The sequence below is a fragment of the Hemitrygon akajei genome, chromosome 8 (assembly GCF_048418815.1).
Source record: "Hemitrygon akajei chromosome 8, sHemAka1.3, whole genome shotgun sequence".
Taxonomy (NCBI): Eukaryota; Metazoa; Chordata; class Chondrichthyes; order Myliobatiformes; family Dasyatidae; genus Hemitrygon; species Hemitrygon akajei.
Genome location: NC_133131.1, coordinates 175,540,892 through 175,558,511, shown reverse-complemented (window position 1 = coordinate 175,558,511; position 17,620 = coordinate 175,540,892). Strand labels below are relative to the sequence as shown.

Here is a 17,620-nt window from a genome sequence, read left to right as displayed (position 1 = left end):
TAGCGGCTGTCATTGGGTATACTTAAAGCCAAGGTTGATAGGTTCTTGATTAGTAAGATCATCAAAGATTACAGGGAGAAGGCAGAAGAATGGGATTGAGGGATAATAAGTCAGCCATAACGGTATGGCAGAACAGTGTCAATGGGCCAAATGGCCCAATTCTGCTCCTATGAAAGGAAGTGGAAGCTTTAGGGAGGACGCATAGGAGATTTACCAGGTAGCTGCCTAGATTGTCTTATAAGGATAGGTTAGGTGAGCTAGGAGAATGAGAGGTGACTTCCCAGATATCTGCACTCACCTTATCTTTCCTCTGCCTTAACAGTGATTGAGTTCCTCCTCTCCTCATGTACTACCCCATGGGCCTCTGCATCCAACATATTATTATCTGTAACTTCCACCACTTTCATCACTTACCACCAAATCTGCCCCCCCCCCCCCCCCACTCTACCTTCTGCAGATTCCCTTGTTCATTCGCCCCTCTTGGCACATATCCTTGCAAGCAACAGAAATGCTACGCCTGTCCATTCACCCTGCCTCCATTCAGGGCCTCAAACAGTCCTTCCAGGTGAGGCAACATTTTGTCTCTTGTGTCTGTTGCTCCCAACATGAGCCCCCTGCACTGGTGAGACCCAATGTAAATTGGGGGACCACTTTGTTGAGCATCATTTACCATAAGTGGAATGCCCCAGTGTCCAACTATTATAATTCCAGTCCCCAGCCCTGTTTGGCATGTTGGTCCATGGCCTCCTTTTCTTCCACGATGAGGCCGCTCTCAGGGTAGAGGAGCAACACCTCATATTCCATCTGGGTAGCCTCCAACCTATGGCATGAACATGGACTTCTCCTTCCGGTATTTTTTCCCCTCCCATCTTTCTTCTTCTGTTCCCCACTCTGGTCTCTTCCTTCTTCTTCTCACCTGCCTATCACCTCACCTGCCTATCAGATTCCTTCTTCTCCAGCCCTTTACCTTTCCCATTCACCTGGCTTTGCCCTTCTCCTTCTTCCTCTCTACCCACCTTTTCTATTCTGGTGCCTTTCCCCTTCCTTTCCAGGCCTGAAAAAGGGTCTTAGCCTGAAACATTGACTCTTTATTCACTTCTGTAGATGCTGCCTGACCTGCTCAGTTCCACAAGCAGTTTTTTGTGTGTTGAGAGGTGACTTTATCGAGGTGTACAATACAAGATGATAGGAGGCACAGCTGGAGTGGACAGTCAGCTCTTTTCCCAGGGCAGAAATGGCTAATACAGGGGGCACAATTTTAAGGTGACTGGAGAAAAGTATAGGGGGGTATGTCAGAGGTAGGTATTTTACACAAAGTGGTGGGTGTGTGAAACACCCTACCGGAGAGGGCGGACACTTTAGGGACATTAGGAAGCATTTGATACTTTCAAGAGATGTTTAGATAAACATATGAATGTGAGGAAAATGGAGAGATATGGACATTGTGTAGTCAGAAGAGTTTAGTTGGGCATTTGAATACTAATTTAATTGGTTTAGCACAACACAGTGGGCTGAAGGTCCTGTTGCAGTGCTGTACTGGGGCTATGAGGGGTTAGATTGATCCTAGAACAGGTTAAACAGTCAGCACAGCACTGTTCCGTAACATTTGGTGTTGTCTGTTATCAGCCCATTTATTTCTGTTCTCTTGATTACTTGTCACACTTCATACAACAGTGACTGAGCTTCTTTGGCTATAAATGACTTGTGAAGGCACTGTATAAATACCGTCAACAACACACACAAAATGCTGGTGGAACACAGCAGGCAAGGCAGCATCTATAGGGAGAAGTCAGTCCTGACGAAGGGTCTCGGCCCGAAACGTCAACAGCGCTTTTCCCTATAGATGCTGCCTGGCCTGCTGTGTTCCACCAGCATTTTGTGTGTGTTGTTGTTTGAATTTCCAGCATCTGCAGATTTCCTTGTGTTTGCTGTATAAATACCATGTTCCTTCTGTGGAATGCACTCAACTGCAATGTGTATTTGCTCTGTAGATATATACTGCGTGTATTATTTGATCGACTATGCATAGTAATCTAACGTGATTCATCAAATCAGGACTGTAACAGCTGGTCAGATATGGGCTCTGTGGGAGGACTTGCCAAGGATCAGCACTGGGGGCATTGAGCAGCTTAATGCACTGCTCTCTTTGGTGGAGCTGACCAGAGCCCTCAACCAGCTGCAGAGAGGCAAGATTCTGGGAATAGGTGGGTCAACTGTTGAGTTTCTCCAGGCCTTCTGGGACATCCTAGGGGCTGACTATGCAGGGGTATTGGGGGAGAGCATGGCGACGGGTGAAATGCCCCTCTGTTGGCACAGAGCAGTCGGGGCCTTGCTGCCAAAGAAGGGGATATCCGATGCCTGAAGAATTGGCACCCAGTATCCCTCCTCAGTGCGGAGTACAAGATATTTGCCCAGGCGATGGCGGAAGTGATCCACCCTGATCAATCCTACACAATCTTGGGGTGGTTGATCCAGGACAATATCCACCTTGTCCAGGATCTGATCCACCTGTGCTGGGAGGCTGGTCTGTCAGTCACCTTCCTCTCTCTCTGTCGACCAAGAGAAGTCGTTTGGCAGGGTGTGCTCTGCAAGCATTTGGGCTCACATTGGACTGCTGTACACCACCGCGGAGTTCCTAGCTAAGTCAACGGGTCCTTGACAGTGCCCTTGTGCTTTGGGAGGGGGGTGTGCCGGGGGTGCCCCTTGTCGGGATAGTTGTATTCGGTTTCCTGTGCCTTTTCTGCAGGAGGTTAACGGGTTTTGTTCTGCACAGACCAGATATGGAGGTTGTCCTGTCGGCTTACGCCAATGACATCCTCCTTATGTTCACCGACCCGGTTGACTTGCAAAGGATGCGAGACTGCCAGCAGGTCTTCTCGGCCGCGTCCTCTGCCAGGGTCAACTGGGAGAAGAGCGTGGGCCTCTTGGCGGGTCAGTGACAGGTGGACTCCTCACCAGAGGGGCTGAGGCCATTTGGGTGGAGCGCCACGCACCTCCTCTACTTGGGGGTCTACCCGAGCTTGACGGAGGAGACCTGGCAGGCGAACTGGCGAGATTTGGAGACAAAAATCTCTGTCTGGCTTGGGCGCTGATCAGGCCTCCTTCGTGCGATCTCATACCGGGGGAGGGCTTTAGTTATCAATCAGATGGTCGCCTTGATTGTGTGGTACGGTGTTTGTGTCCAGGACCCGGAAGAGGCTGGTGGACTTCTTCAGGGGCAATAGAGGGCATTGGGTCTCTGCAGCTGTCCTGAGTCTTCCGATCGTGGAGGGCAGCCAGTCCTTGGTGCACACTGAGCTGGCAGCTCTCTGTCTCAGGACCCTGCAGAGATACCTGTACTGTGACCACCCTCCAGGATGGCTCGTGCTGGGGACGCTGCCTGCAGGAGGCCACACTAATCCTGGCGGACAGTGTCAGCCAAGCCGCTCTGAGGGAACTACCCCATCTCTACCCCCGGGAACTGTATGGGGTCTGGCTTCATCCAGCAGGGTGCCCCATTTGAGTTTTTCAGGGGCTGCTGCTGAGGTTCTGACTGTATTTTAGTCCCACACTCCTCATATATGGGTGCCCAGATCAGAGGGGGTGGGCGTGAGGAGGATCTCTTGGTGGGCTTGCTCCTTGGCCTGGTCAAGATGACCATTCACAGGTCTAGATGGTGGAAGGTGGAGGGTGCTGTCTGGGCCAACTGCCTGCCCCTTTTCCGAGGATACGTCTGTGCCTGGCTGTCCTTGGAGAGGGAGCACACGGTCACCATGGGCAGATTGGGGGATTTCCGGGAGTGGTGGGCCCCACGGGGTGTTGACTATTTTATAGTCAATGGTGACCATATTTAATTTCAGTATACTCACTGTCTTGTAAATACTGAATGTCTGTACCTTGTGTGAATATGTAAATAAACGTTTATAGTTTTGTAAAAAAAAAAGAGAAAAACAAAGTATTTGTCTTTCTTTCATGGTATTGTAAAGTGTCAAGCAGATGTATATTGATAGACTCAAGAGTCTGCAGATCCACCTAGAAAATGCTGGAGGAACTCAGGTCAGGCAGCATCTATGGAGGGGAATAAACAGTCAGTGTTTCGGGCCAAAACCAAAAATGTTGGCTGTTTATTCCTTTCCATAGGTGTTACCTGACCTTCTGAGTGTCTCCAGTGTTTTGTGATAGAGTCGTGTAATGGGATGTTACTGTAACTGTTGTTGTTGATGTGTGTGAGGACATGGACACCAGCTGGGTATCTGTATATTGCTGATGCTGCTGGACCTCCCACCAGTTACCCTGGTCTCTATGTACTGAATATTCAACACTTAGGAATATGACTGAATGTACACAGACCAGGATCCAAGACTACAGTAAGCTGTAACCTTTTAAAGCCTAAATGTTGACTGGCACTCAGACCAATCACTGGGGGAGGGGGAGGGAGAGAGAGACATTATTTGGCACATGTACAGTGAAATACATTGTTTGTGTCAATGACCAACACTGTCTGAGGGTGTGCTGGAGGCTTCTGACACCAACACAGCACGCCCACAGCTTACAAACCCTAAAGCGTACGTCTTTAGAATGTGGGAGGAAACCGGAAGAGGAAACCCATACGGTCATGGGGAGAATGTACAAACTCCTTACAGACAGCAGCCGACCTTTTAACCTACTCTTAAGATCAATCTAACCCCTCCCTCCTTCATGACCCTCTGTTATTCTATTATCCACGTGCTTTCCTAAAATATCCCTAATGTACCTGCCTCTACTGCCACCCTGTGGCAAGGCATTCCATACATTCACCACTCTGTGTAAAGAACTTGCATCTGCCGTCCCATGGATTCACCCTCCTCTGGCTAAAGAAATTCCTCCTCACCTCTGTCCTGAAGAGTCATCCTAGTATTCTAAGGCTGTGCCTGCTGGTTCTAGACTCCCCCGCTATAGGAAACATCCTCTCCACATTGCAAGAGTGCTACATCTTTTAGAATGTTCTTCGGACAAATGACGCTGAGACTTCCCAGAAGATACCCGGGACTATAATTAGCTCTTATCCAGCAGCAGAAGATAAGATTTGCATTTCTGTGAGTGCTTGTGGTTTGCAAATCAGCTCCAGTCGCCAGTGACTGAGGAGGTGAAAGAAGATGTGTGTTTCCTTCTGTTGAATGATGTTCAGGTGGCAGGGCTGACAATTGTGTCCTGGAGCAGTAATCCAGAACTCGCTTCACATCTTGACAGTTGTAGAATTGTAATTTAATCTAAATATATCACAATAAAGTTGTTGTTGTGGTTTTGGAGAGGGTGCAGAGGAGATTCACCAGGATGCTGCCTGGTTCAGAGGGCAGGTTTTGGACAAATTGGGTTGCTTTCTCCAAAGCAGTAGAGGTTGAGGGGAGACCTGATAGGATTATGAGAGGCGTAGATGGGGTTCAGCGGCTGCCGCCTGCAGCCATCAGGCTGAGCTGGCTCATGGTTCAGGTTCTGGGGATTGCTTCTTTGCTTTTTTTTATTTGCACGATTTGTTCTTTCTTTATCACACATTGGGTGTACGTGACTGTCTGTGGTGTGGGGGGAGGGGGGGTTCATGAATTCTGTTGTATTTCTTTGTGTTGTGACTGCCTGCAAGAAGATGCAAGATGTGTGGTATTCATACTTGGAACTTTGCAAAGGACTATCTTTTTCTCACAGTTCAAATGTCTAATACTCAAGGACATGCATTTTAAATGAGGGGGAAGGTTCAAAGGAGATGTGCAGGTCAAGTTACAGTGTCGTAGAACACTGAAGTACAGAAACAGGTTCTTCGACCCATCTACTCCTTGCCAAACTCTTATTCTGCCTAGTCTCATTGACCCTCACACCTGGTCTTGACTTTGGCTCCCTCCCATCCATATCCTTTTCAGACTTCTCTTAAATGTTGTTTTCAAACCCGCATCAACTATCTCCACTGGCAACTCGTTCCACGCTCCCACCACCCTCTGTGAACAAGTTCCCCATTAATAAAGCTTTACACATCTCTGCACAGAGAATGCTCTGCCAGGGAAGGTAATGGAGACAATCAAAGGGCTTTGTAAGCAGGCACATCAATGTACAGGGATTGGATGTTAGGCCTAACAGACAGGCACCACCTATCTCGTATTGTCCACAGTCAGGTTGAATCACATTGGCTGAAGCCTGATTCTGTGAGGAGGGAGCAACCTCAGGCAAAAGCCAGGATGAATCATCCCCATTCAGTATTTTTGTTGAAGGCATTTGTAAACGTCTGGTCATCTTTGGCATTGGTGGTGTATTCCGGTGTGTGGAATGGTAGAACAGACTTGATGGGCTGAATGGCCTAATTGTGCTCCTATGTCTTATGGTCAAGTGTTGTTGAGACTGAGGATGTTCTCCACCCATTAGCTGTTTATTCATTCACAGATCCATGTAGAAGGGCTATAGACCTGTGATGTAGTCTGTTGTGAGGTGACTGCTTCTGCCTGTTGTGCAACTGTTTTAATTATAGTGCACGTAGTCCTGTGCTGTGTAGTTACCTCGTTACACTCACAGCCTTTACAAGTGCTGGATGTGGGGTTAGAGTAGGATAGAATGGATTTGACAGGTGGAAGGGCTTTTGTTCTGACTGAAGGTGAACAAGAAAGAGAGGTTTAGATAGAATGAATCCAGAGATGTACCTTTTTAATAGATCATCTGCAAACTCGGCCACAAAACCATCAGCCAAATCATTGCCATTAACGTAAAAAGAACCGGTCCCAAAACCAACCCCTGCAGAACACCGCTTGTCACTGGTAGCCAATCCAAAAAGGGTCTCTTTATTCCCAGCCTTTGCCTCCTGCCAATCAGCCAATCCTCTATCCATCCCAATGCATACAAAATGTTGGAGGAACTCAGCAGGGCAGGTAGCATCTATGGAACTTCAGGCCGAGATCTTCCCTCAGAATACTTTATCTTCTTTGGGATTCTTTTCAGCACCTTCCAAATTACTCCCAGAAATAGGGTGTCACCATGCGTTTGGCACCAACATAGCATACCCACAACTTAGTAACCCCAACCTGTACTGCAGGAGACCAGAGCACCTGGAGGGGGCCTTTATTAGTTGAGGCATTGAGTGCAGAAGTCAGGAGGTTATGTTCCAACTTTATAAAACTTTGATAAGGCCATATCTGGAGTATTTTGTACAATTCTGGTCGCCCCGCTATAGGAAGGATGTTGAGGCCTAGGAGAAGGTTCAGAAGAGGTTTATCAGGATGCTGCCTGGTTAGAGGGCATCTGCTATCACGAGAGGCTGGGTAAACTTGAATTGTTTTCTCAGGAGCATCAGAGGCTGAGGGAGACCTGATAGAAGTTTACAAGATTGACAGGCATAGATAGCGAATATCTGTTTCCAAGGGTTGAAATGTTTAATAACAGCATGCATTGAAGATGAGTGGGGGATGTGAGGGGAAGTTTTTATTACTTAGAGAACTGTGGATGCCTGGAATGCGCTGCGTGGTACTGTGGTAGAGGCAAATTAGAGGCTTTGAGAGATGTTTGGATAGGAAGCTGGAGGGATTACAGACATGGTGTAGATCGGAGAGATTAATGTTTGGGTGTTTTTAGTTAGTTTTTAGCTGGTTGGCACAACATTGTGGCCAAATGGTATGTTCCTATTCCTCTTCTATGTTCATGGACAGTGGTGGGGATCAAACCCCGATCACTGATGGCTGGCACTGTAAAGTGCTAGTGCTAACCGCTACACTCCTGTTCCACCTGCTTCATTGGCTCCCTATTAATCACAATAAACATGTATTCACTCTTACAAAGTGTTGCTGCAAATCCTCGGCTTGGCTGAACCCACAACCTGTCTCCAGAAAGCAAGTGCTGGAGAACACTGCCACCTGCAGGTTTCCCTTCACTTCACAAGTCGGGAAGTTATGTTCAATTCTAGTCACCTCAAACAGGAAGGATTTCCAGCATTTGCAGACTCTCTAGTGTTTTAGAAGGACTTTGGAAAGAGTGCAGAGGTTTACCAGGATTAGAGGAGGATATGTACTATAAGGAGAGGTTGACAAACTGGGGCACCTCTGATATTTGATTTTATGATATGGGACAGCAACAAGCCCTTCCTGCTGATCAAGCCCACACACCATATGTTAAAAATGCGTGTTGTGATCTTTATTCACCAAAGAAAAAACAGCGGGAGTTGCTCAGCACGTTAGTGCAAGGGTGTTTATTAGGTGTGTCGAAAGTCAAACATACTGAATAAAAATGCCAATAACATGAAGCAAACACAATAATCGCTCCGTTCTCCATACTTATTCTGAACTCCTGGCAGCCCCTATCTCTCTCATACTCAGGGTGATGAGCTCCTTTTATGGGCACTAGGACATAATTACTCACAAAGTTAATTTCAGACTACGCATGAATTATGAGTGACTATGCATATAATGCACCCATAATGTTACAATCATATTACAAAATAAACAGATGTATCCACATTAAATATAGATTACAAACAAAATAGAAGTGCATGTGAGCAATTAACCTACGAACACGCAGTGGAGTGTGGGAGGAAACAGACAGTGGTGGAATTGAACCCTGGTCCCCGTCTGTCGCTGTAATAGCACTTTGCTACCTTTCCCACCCCAGTATATTGATGTCTCGTTCTAAAGGGTGAGAAGGGGAAAATACAAAGGAGATGTGTGGGGCAAGTTCTTTAACACAGAGCAGTGGGGCAGATAAGACTTCAGAAACTCTTGGATGGGTAGAGTGAAGGGGATGGTCAAGGTGCAGGATTTAATTAGTGTGGCGCTACATTGTGGGCTGAATGGCCTGACCTGTGCTTACTGTTCTACATTCTCTCCAAGGCCTGACCTGTGCTTACTGTTCTACATTCTCTCCAAGCCACATCATCTCAACCTGCAAACGCATCATGGACCCTTCTCAATTGTCTTAACCCTGGAACTCCTTCCCCAATAAATACCTTCACTTGGAGGGGACTCCAGGGGCATTTAGAGATCGGCAGTACATGGTTACCTTGATAACATTGCTCAGCTAGCTGTTTTTATCTGAAATTAAAACATAGAAACATAGAAAACATAGTAAGGGTCCCAGAACAGATCCCTGAGGCACACCACTGGTCACCGACCTCCATACAGAATATTACCCATTCACAACCACTCTTTGCTTTCTGTGGGCAAGCCAGTTCTGGATCCACAAAGCAATTTCCCCTTGGATCCCATGCCTCCTTTCTTTCTCAATAAGCCTTGCATGGAGTACCTTATCAAATGCCTTGCTTAAATCCATATACACTACATCTACTGCTCTTCCTTCATCAATGTGTTTAGTCACATCCTGAAAAATCAGGCTGATAAGTCCCAGAGCCATCAAACATTCCTAATATGATAACCCTTTCATTCCTGGAATCATCCTTATGAACCTCCTCTGGATCCTCTCCAATGCCAGCACATCTTTTCTAAAATGAGGGGCCCAAAACTGTTCACCATACTCAAGGTGAGGCCTCACCAGTGCTTTATAAAGCCTCAGCATCACATCCCTGCTCTTGGATTCTAAACCTCTTGAAATGAATGCTAACATTGCATTTGCCTTCCTCACCACTGACTCAACCCGCAAGTTAACCTCCAGGGTGTTCTGCACAAGGACTCCCAAGTCTCTCTGCATCTCAGGTTGATGGATTTTCTCCTCGTTTAGAAAATAGTCGGCCCATTTATTTCTCCTACCTCCTTGATGCACTCCAAGGAGGCTTCTCATCACCACCCGCTCAAGGGAATTTCACATAGCCGGTAAAAGCTGCCCAATCCTAAAAGTAAATAATGAAACAGTTGGCAAAATTCCATCTTCCCCAAAATACATTGGTGCAATTCTGCACTGCCGTCATAGAGAGCATCCTCACATCAGCCGTTAGTTACTGTCCGATTTGCTGCAGCACCGTTTCACAATATACAAGAACTACAGTGAATTGTTGGGTCAGCAGAAACGGTGGCCGTCTACCATCACTGCATGACTTTTATGGGTCTAGCACAAAAAGACGGGCAGGACACTACCCATCCTGCAAACTGCTGTTTCCAAAAGCTCTCTTCTGGAAAGCCCTTGTAGGGCTATTCCAATAAAATAAAGAACTTCACACCATCTTAAAACTTTCTTCCCCCAGGCAATTAATCTGATCAACCACTCTATTATCCCCACCCCGTCTATGATTGGTGCCACCTTTTTGAGGCATTGCCTTTTGAAGATATCCTTGACACTGGGGAGGCGAGTGCCTATGAGTATTACACTGACCAACATGCGACCATGTTGCTCTTCAAGTTGAGTCATTTGCCCTCTAATGGTGTTGTTTTTGCCTTGTGCCAGGGTGATGCAGTGCAAGTATAAACGGATTGGGTGCCCGTGGCAGGGACCCTACCACGAGCTGACGGCTCACGAAGGCGAATGTGGCCACCCCACCAAGACCGGCAACGAGTTGATGGAAATCCTGGACGAGATGGACCAAAACCACAAGAAGGAGATGCAGCTTTACAACAACATCTTCAACCTGCTGAGCTTTGAGAAGATAGGGTACACAGGTAAGAGTACCACCTCCAGCACCAGGAAGGCCACGGGCAGTTTGGATAGAATCCATAAGACATAGGAGCAGAATTGGGCCATTCAACCCATCAAGTCTGCTCCACCATTCCATCATGCTTGATGCTAGATCCCACACAACCCCATACACTTGCCTTCTCACCATATCCTTTGATGCCCTGACCGATCAGGAAACCATCAACTTCTGCCTAAAATATACCCACGGACATGGCCTCCACTGCAGTCTGTGGCAGAGCATTACACAGATTTACTACTCTCTGGCTAAAAAATTCCTCCTTACCTCTGTTCTAAATGTTCACCCCTTAATTTTAAAGCTGTGCGCTTTAAACCATGCTGACTTTGACTTATTTTATCATTAGTCTCCAAGTACCCTGGAACCTCGTCCTTAACAATGGACTCTAACACTTCCCCATGGACAAAGGCACATTGTGAGCCCCAGTGTGGGTCAGGGGCACCTTGCAGACCCCAGTGTGGGACAGGGACATGTTGTGTACCGCAGTGTGATTCAGGGTATGTTATGGACCCCAGTGTGGGACAGGGGCACCTTGTGGGACAAGGTGTGGGACAGGGACATGTTGTGTATCGCAGTGTGATTCAGGGTAGGTTATGGACCTCAGCATGGGGCAGTGTGGGAGGCAACTGTTCTATGTGAGGTGTTTGGAGGGACAGGAGGACTGAGGGGTTGGGAGGGACAAGGAGACGGGTTCAGAGGGACGGGGTCGGGGACTGAGGGGTTGGGAGTGATGGAGACGGGTTTAGAGGGACGGAGTCTCAGAGGGATGGCGGACTGGGGGTGACTGAGGTTCAGAGGGACGGGAGTTCAACAGGACTGTGAGTTTCGGAGGGACAGGAACTGAGGGAATCACAGGGACAGGGGAACTTGGGGAGACTGGGAGGTTCAGTGGGATGGGACAGAGGGGTTCGGAGGGAATGGGGACACTGATTCAGTGCGACAGGGCACTGTGGGATTCGGGGGGCTGAGTGGTTTGGTGGGATAGGGGACTGAGGGGTTCAGAGGGACGGGGGACTCAGGGATCGAAAGGTTCAGGGGACTCAGGGATTGAAAGGTTCAGGGGGATGGGGGGTCTCGGGAATTGAAAGGTTCAGGGGGATGGGGGACTGGGGTTCAGGGGGACGGGGGACTGGGGTTCAGGGGGATGGGGGACTCGGGGATTCAGAGGGACGGGGACTGGGGTCTCGGGGATTCAGAGGGACGGGGGACTCGGGGACTGGGGTTCAGGGGATGGGGGACTCGGGGATTGAAAGGTTCAGAGGGACGGGGGACTCGGGGATTGAAAGGTTCAGAGGGACGGGGGACTCGGGGATTGAAAGGTTCAGGGGGACTCGGGGATTCAGAGGGACGGGGGACTCGGGGATTGAAAGGTTCAGGGGGACGGGGGACGGGGATTCAGAGGGACGGGGGACTCGGGGATCGAAAGGTTCAGGGGGACGGGGGACTCAGGGATCAAAAGGTTCAGGGGGACGGGGGACTTGGGGATTGAAAGGTTCAGGGGGACTCGGGGATCGAAAGGTTCAGGGGGACGGGGGACTCGGGGATCGAAAAGTTCAGGGGGACTCGGGGACTGGGGTTCAGGGGGACGGGGGACTGGGGTTCAGGGGGACGGGGACGGGGATTCAGAGGGACGGGGGACTCGGGGATCGAAAGGTTCAGGGGGACGGGGGACTCGGGGATCAAAAGGTTCAGGGGGACGGGGGACTTGGGGATTGAAAGGTTCAGGGGGACGGGGGACTCGGGGATCGAAAGGTTCAGAGGGACGGGGGACTCGGGGATTGAAAAGTTCAGGGGGACTCGGGGACTGGGGTTCAGGGGGACGGGGGACTGGGGTTCAGGGGGACGGGGGACTCGGGGATTGAAAGGTTCAGGGGGACGGGGACTCGGGGATTGAAAGGTTCAGGGGGACGGGGGACTCGGGGATTCAGAGGGACGGGGGACTCGGGGACTGGGGTTCAGGGGGACGGGGGACTCGGGGATTGAAAAGTTCAGGGGGACTCGGGGACTGGGGTTCAGGGGGACGGGGGACTGGGGTTCAGGGGGACGGGGGACTCGGGGATTGAAAGGTTCAGGGGGACGGGGGACTCGGGGATTCAGAGGGACGGGGGACTCGGGGACTGGGGTTCAGGGGGACGGGGGACTCGGGGATTGAAAAGTTCAGGGGGACTCGGGGACTGGGGTTCAGGGGGACGGGGGACTCGGGGATTCAGAGGGACGGGGGACGGGGATTGAAAGGTTCAGGGGGATGGGGGACTCGGGGATTCAGGGGGACGGGGGACTCAGGGATTGAAAGGTTCAGGGGGACGGGAGACTTGGGGACCGAGGGGTTTGGAGGGGTTTCCATTCATTTGTAGATGTCCACTTCTTTGGCAGAAGTCCAGTTCCGGCCTTACCGAACGGATGACTTTATCACGCGGCTGTACTATGAGACGCCCCGCTTCACCGTACTCAACCAGACGTGGGTGCTGAAGGCGCGCGTCAACGACTCGGAACGCAACCCCAACCTGTCCTGCAAGCGCACCCTCTCGTTTCAGCTGATCCTCAAGAGCAAGGTCAACTCCCCAATGGAATGTTCCTTCCTGCTGCTCAAAGGTCCCTACGACGACGTCAAAATCAACCCCGTCATCTACCACTTCGCCTTCACCAACGAGATGAACGAAACAGACTATTTACCGTTGCCCATCATAGACTCGGTCGAATGCAACAAACTGCTGGCGGCCAAAAACATTAACCTGAGGCTCTTTATATTTCAGATTCAGAAGTAGGAGCAGTGGGCGGGTTGTGGGGGTGTGGGGAAAAAGGGAGGCAACTGAACGGATTGGCATCATTGAACCATAGTACCTCGAGAACGCCTGTCAACACCAGTCTGATGTTCAAAACACAAGGAGAATCCTTCAAAAGGGACAAAAATAACAAATATCTGCTCACTGCATGTGGTCGTAACTACCCAAGACTTGAAACAGTTCATGGATTTGTTCAGTAGCCTTTGTAAGATGGTTGTAGTGGTAGTGGGAGAGGGCAGTGTTGGAATTGAGAATCACTGCTGTGGTGATGAGTGGTCAGAATCTGTCTTCACGTGCCAACCAGTGGCCCTCCCTCCTCCTTTTCACTGTCCTCTACGTCCTGGCTAGTTCTCTGAAATGACCAACCACAGTTGGGTGTCGTTTCCCCTTCCAACGCTCCTGTCCTCTCTCCTGTCCCCCTTCTCTGCTCCCTGCCCGCAGGAGAGTCTCCTCAGACCAAAAACATTCCGCTGGCCGACTCCTACAAAGATCGTCCCACTCGCCAATCCCACTTGTGTGAGGGAGACTGACATGTGCTGGGTGGGTACGTAAACCCCAAGGATGTAGACTCAGGAGAGAATCACCTAGCTAACCTGAGAAATGCACAGAGGCTGTTCAGCCCCTCGTGATCATGCTGGCAGAGGAATCCTGCTTCCAGCACTCATCATAGGTGAAAGTTTAGTATGTCCCAGCTACTGTTTAAATGTGATGAGGCTTTGCGCCATCTCCGTCCTTTCGGCCAGCATTTTCCAGACCTCCACACCCACTGGGTGAACAAATCTGTAGCTTATCGTCTGTTGAGTCCCTTTGTGTATCATCTTGAATCTCAACTTGTGGATTTCTCCCGTCTGGGTCACTCAGATCTGACCATAATAGCAATGGGCATCCCAGGCTATTCTGGTGGTCATATAGACCAATAAACACCCTTGATGACGAATGGTTCCCCCCGCCTACCCGGTCGAACTGCTGGGGTGTGGCAACCACAGGTCAAGTGTACAGCAGCCGGTCTCATTGAGATTGCACACGAGGACTGCAACCATGGCTAGTCTGCAATCCGTGAATGAGCACCTGTGAAAAAGCAAGTGACCTTCACCCTTGTGTGTTCAGAACAATTTACATCCAATATCTGTTACGCCGACCTACGGCACACAACAGGCCATCTGTCCCACCGAGGCTGTGTCATCATTTCTGCTTCCCCTCCACCGGCCTCTGCCCACCTCCGTTCATCTCAACCCGGAATTGATCCTTCTACTCCCAGCCTCCCCAGAACCCCACGTGCCACACTCTCTCTCCCCGCTCTCCAAGGGTAGGGGGTATTCTTGAATCCCAGCTCAGTTTATAGTCTGTCATCTTATATTTATGTTTTATTGTATTGGCCTCCCCATCGGTGGAAGCAGTTTTCCCAGATATGCCTTGTGAAACGCCCTTCCCTAACCTCGATGGCCGTCATCAGGTCACCTTTTAACGCCCTTCCAGAGGAAAGAGCACTAAACTTTTCAGCATTTTTCTCAATAGTTAAAATGTTTTTAACACCCTCGCCCCTCCCATTCCGTGCTGTTAACCTGAATACGTAACGATTTGCCGTTGTCACTACATGACCATTCTGGGCAGTTACGCAGGAAGGTGCCCTTACCCTGATTAGACCAGTGACTCCATAAATACATAGTGTCCTTGCATGGACTGGATGGGCTGAAGGGCCTATGACTCTTTATGGTTACACAGGGATTAACTACAGTTACAGAGCATCACCTCAACTAGGCACCCAGGACAGTACGATTTGTCACCGTGCTGATCGGATTGTATCACCACAACTGCTGTTGTGACCAGCACTTTAACCCTCCCACGCCCTGCTGACCAGAACTCTGTCCAGTTGCACAACGAATGGTTTTAACCAGCCCCTTTTAACCTTTGTCCCACTGAACTGGAACTCTGAATGGTTAAAGAAGCAATTGGTACGGAGGCTCTGGGGTCTCGTCTGGTACCAAAACGATAGTGTTGGTTCTTACCATTTATTTTCTGTACCCACTTGTAATTGTATAGTTCAAATATCATAAAATCTAGATTATAATTCGCACTGGTGTATAAGTCACTCAGCCCACATTGGGTCACCACAGAAAGCGTGCAAGAGTCCTGGATATTCGGTCTGTCAGCCTTGTATCTTATTTTTATTACTAAATGTTTGTTCCTGAATAATCCTCACTGACCCCAAACATTTACAGAAAGGGCAGGTGACACGGCAGGGACATTTCACAGTGAAAGGTCAAGTTCAGGTGGACCTTACCAATCTGTTATGAAGGAGGACACAGGCAAACTTGGGTTGTTTTCTCTGGAGTGGCGGAGGCTGAGGGGAGATCTACAAGATTATGGAAGGCATAAATAGAGTAGACAGACAGTATCTTTTTCACAGGCTTGAATTGTCCAGTACCAGAGGGTATGCATCTAAGGTGTGAGGGGGTAATTTCAAAGGAGATGTGAGGGACAAGTTGTTTTTGCACAGGGTGGTGGGTGCCTGAAATGCAATACCTGGGGTGGTGGGTGAGGCAGAGACATTAGGGACTTTAAAGAAATGTTTAGATAGGCACATGAATGTGAGGGAAATGGAGAGAGAGGGACCTTGTGTAGGCAGAAGAGATGTAGGTGAGGGTGATGAAGGGACTGGAACATTAGAAACATAGAAAACCTACAGCACAATACAGGCCCTTTGGCCCACAAAGCTGTGCCGAACATGTCCTTAGAAATTACCTTGGCTTACCTATAGCCCTCCATATTTTTCTAAGCTCCATGTACCGATCTAAAAGCTTCGTAAAAGACCCTATCATATCCGCCTCCACCACCATTGCCGGCAGCCCGTTCCACGCACTCACCACTCACCACCTGACATCTCCTCTGTACCTACTCCCCAGCACCTTAAACCTGTATCATCTTGTGGCACCCATTTCAGCCCTGGGAAAAAGCCTCTGACTATCCACATGATCAATGCCTCTCATCATCTTATACACCTCTATCACGTCACCTCTCATCCCCCTTCACTCCAAGCAGAAAAGGCCGAGTTCACTCAACCTATTCTCATAAGGCATGCTCCCCAATCCAGGCAACATCCTTGTAAACCTCCTCTGCACCCTTTCTATGGCTTCCACATCCTTCCTGTAGTGAGTCGTCATTTTTTATTGTCATTTCGATCATAACTGCTGGTACAGTACACAGTAAAAATGAAACAACGTTTTTCAGGACCATGGTGTTACATGACTACAAAAACTAGACAACTACGTAAAAAAACAACACAGAAAAAAGCTACACTAGACTACAGATCTACCCAGGACTGCATAAAGTGCACAAAACAGTACAGGCATTACAATAAATAATAAACAGGACAATAGGGCAAGGTGTCAGTCCAGGCTTCGGGTATTGAGGAGTCTGATAGCTTGGGGGAAGAAACGGTTGCACAGTCTGGTCGTGAGAGCCCGAATGCTTCGGTACCTTTTCCCAGATGGCAGGAGGGAGAAGAGTTTGTATGAGGGATGCATGGGGTCCTTCATAATGCTGTTTCTTTTGCGGATGCAGCTTGTAGTGTAAATGTCCGTGATGGCGGGAAGAGAGACTCTGATGATCTTCTCAGCTGACCACACTATCCGCTGCAGGGTCTTGCGATCTGAAATGGTGCAATTTCCGAACCAGGCAGTGATGCAGCTGCTCAGGATGCTCTCAATACAACCCCTGTAGAATGTGATGAGGATGGGGGGTAGGAGATGGACTTTCCTCAGCCTTCGCAGAAAGTAGAGACACTGCTGGGCTTTCTTTGCGATGGAGCTGGTGTTGAGGGACCAGGTGAGATTCTCCGCCAGGTGAACACCAAGAAATTTGGTGCTCTTAACAATCTCTACCAAGGAGCCGTCGATGTTCAGCGGGGAGTGGTTGCTCTGTGTCCTCCTGAAGTCAACAACCATCTCTTTAGTTTTGTTCACATTCAGAGACAGGTTGTTGGCTCTGCACCAGTCTGTTAGCTGCTGCACCTCCTCTCTGTAAGCTGACTTGTCGTTCTTGCTGATGAGACCCACCATGGTCATGTCATCGGCGAACTTGATGATGTGGTTCGAGCTGTGTGTTGCAGCACAGTCATGGGTCAGCAGAGTGAACAGCAGTGGACTGAGCACACAGCCCTGGGAGGCCCCCGTGCTCAGTGTGATGGTGTTGGAGATGCTGCTCCCGATCCAGACTGACTGAGGTCTCCCAGTCAGGAAGTCTAGGATCCAGTTGCAGAGGGAGGTGTTCAGGCCCAGTA

General features: G+C 49.3%; 1 protein-coding gene across 3 annotated transcripts in view; it reads left to right on the top strand.

Annotated features, from left to right (window-relative positions):
• zftraf1 (zinc finger TRAF-type containing 1) overlaps positions 1 to 15,415 on the top strand; it is a 149,548-nt gene extending 134,133 nt beyond the window's left edge. For all 3 annotated transcript variants that reach the window (XM_073055162.1, XM_073055163.1, XM_073055164.1), the window contains exons 3-4: positions 10,315 to 10,526; positions 12,932 to 15,415. In XM_073055162.1, coding sequence (XP_072911263.1) covers positions 10,315 to 10,526; positions 12,932 to 13,323 — 604 coding nt within the window. In that variant the 3' untranslated portion in view covers positions 13,324 to 15,415. The remainder of the gene's footprint in view (positions 1 to 10,314; positions 10,527 to 12,931) is intronic.
• The last annotated feature ends 2,205 nt before the right edge of the window (positions 15,416 to 17,620 follow it).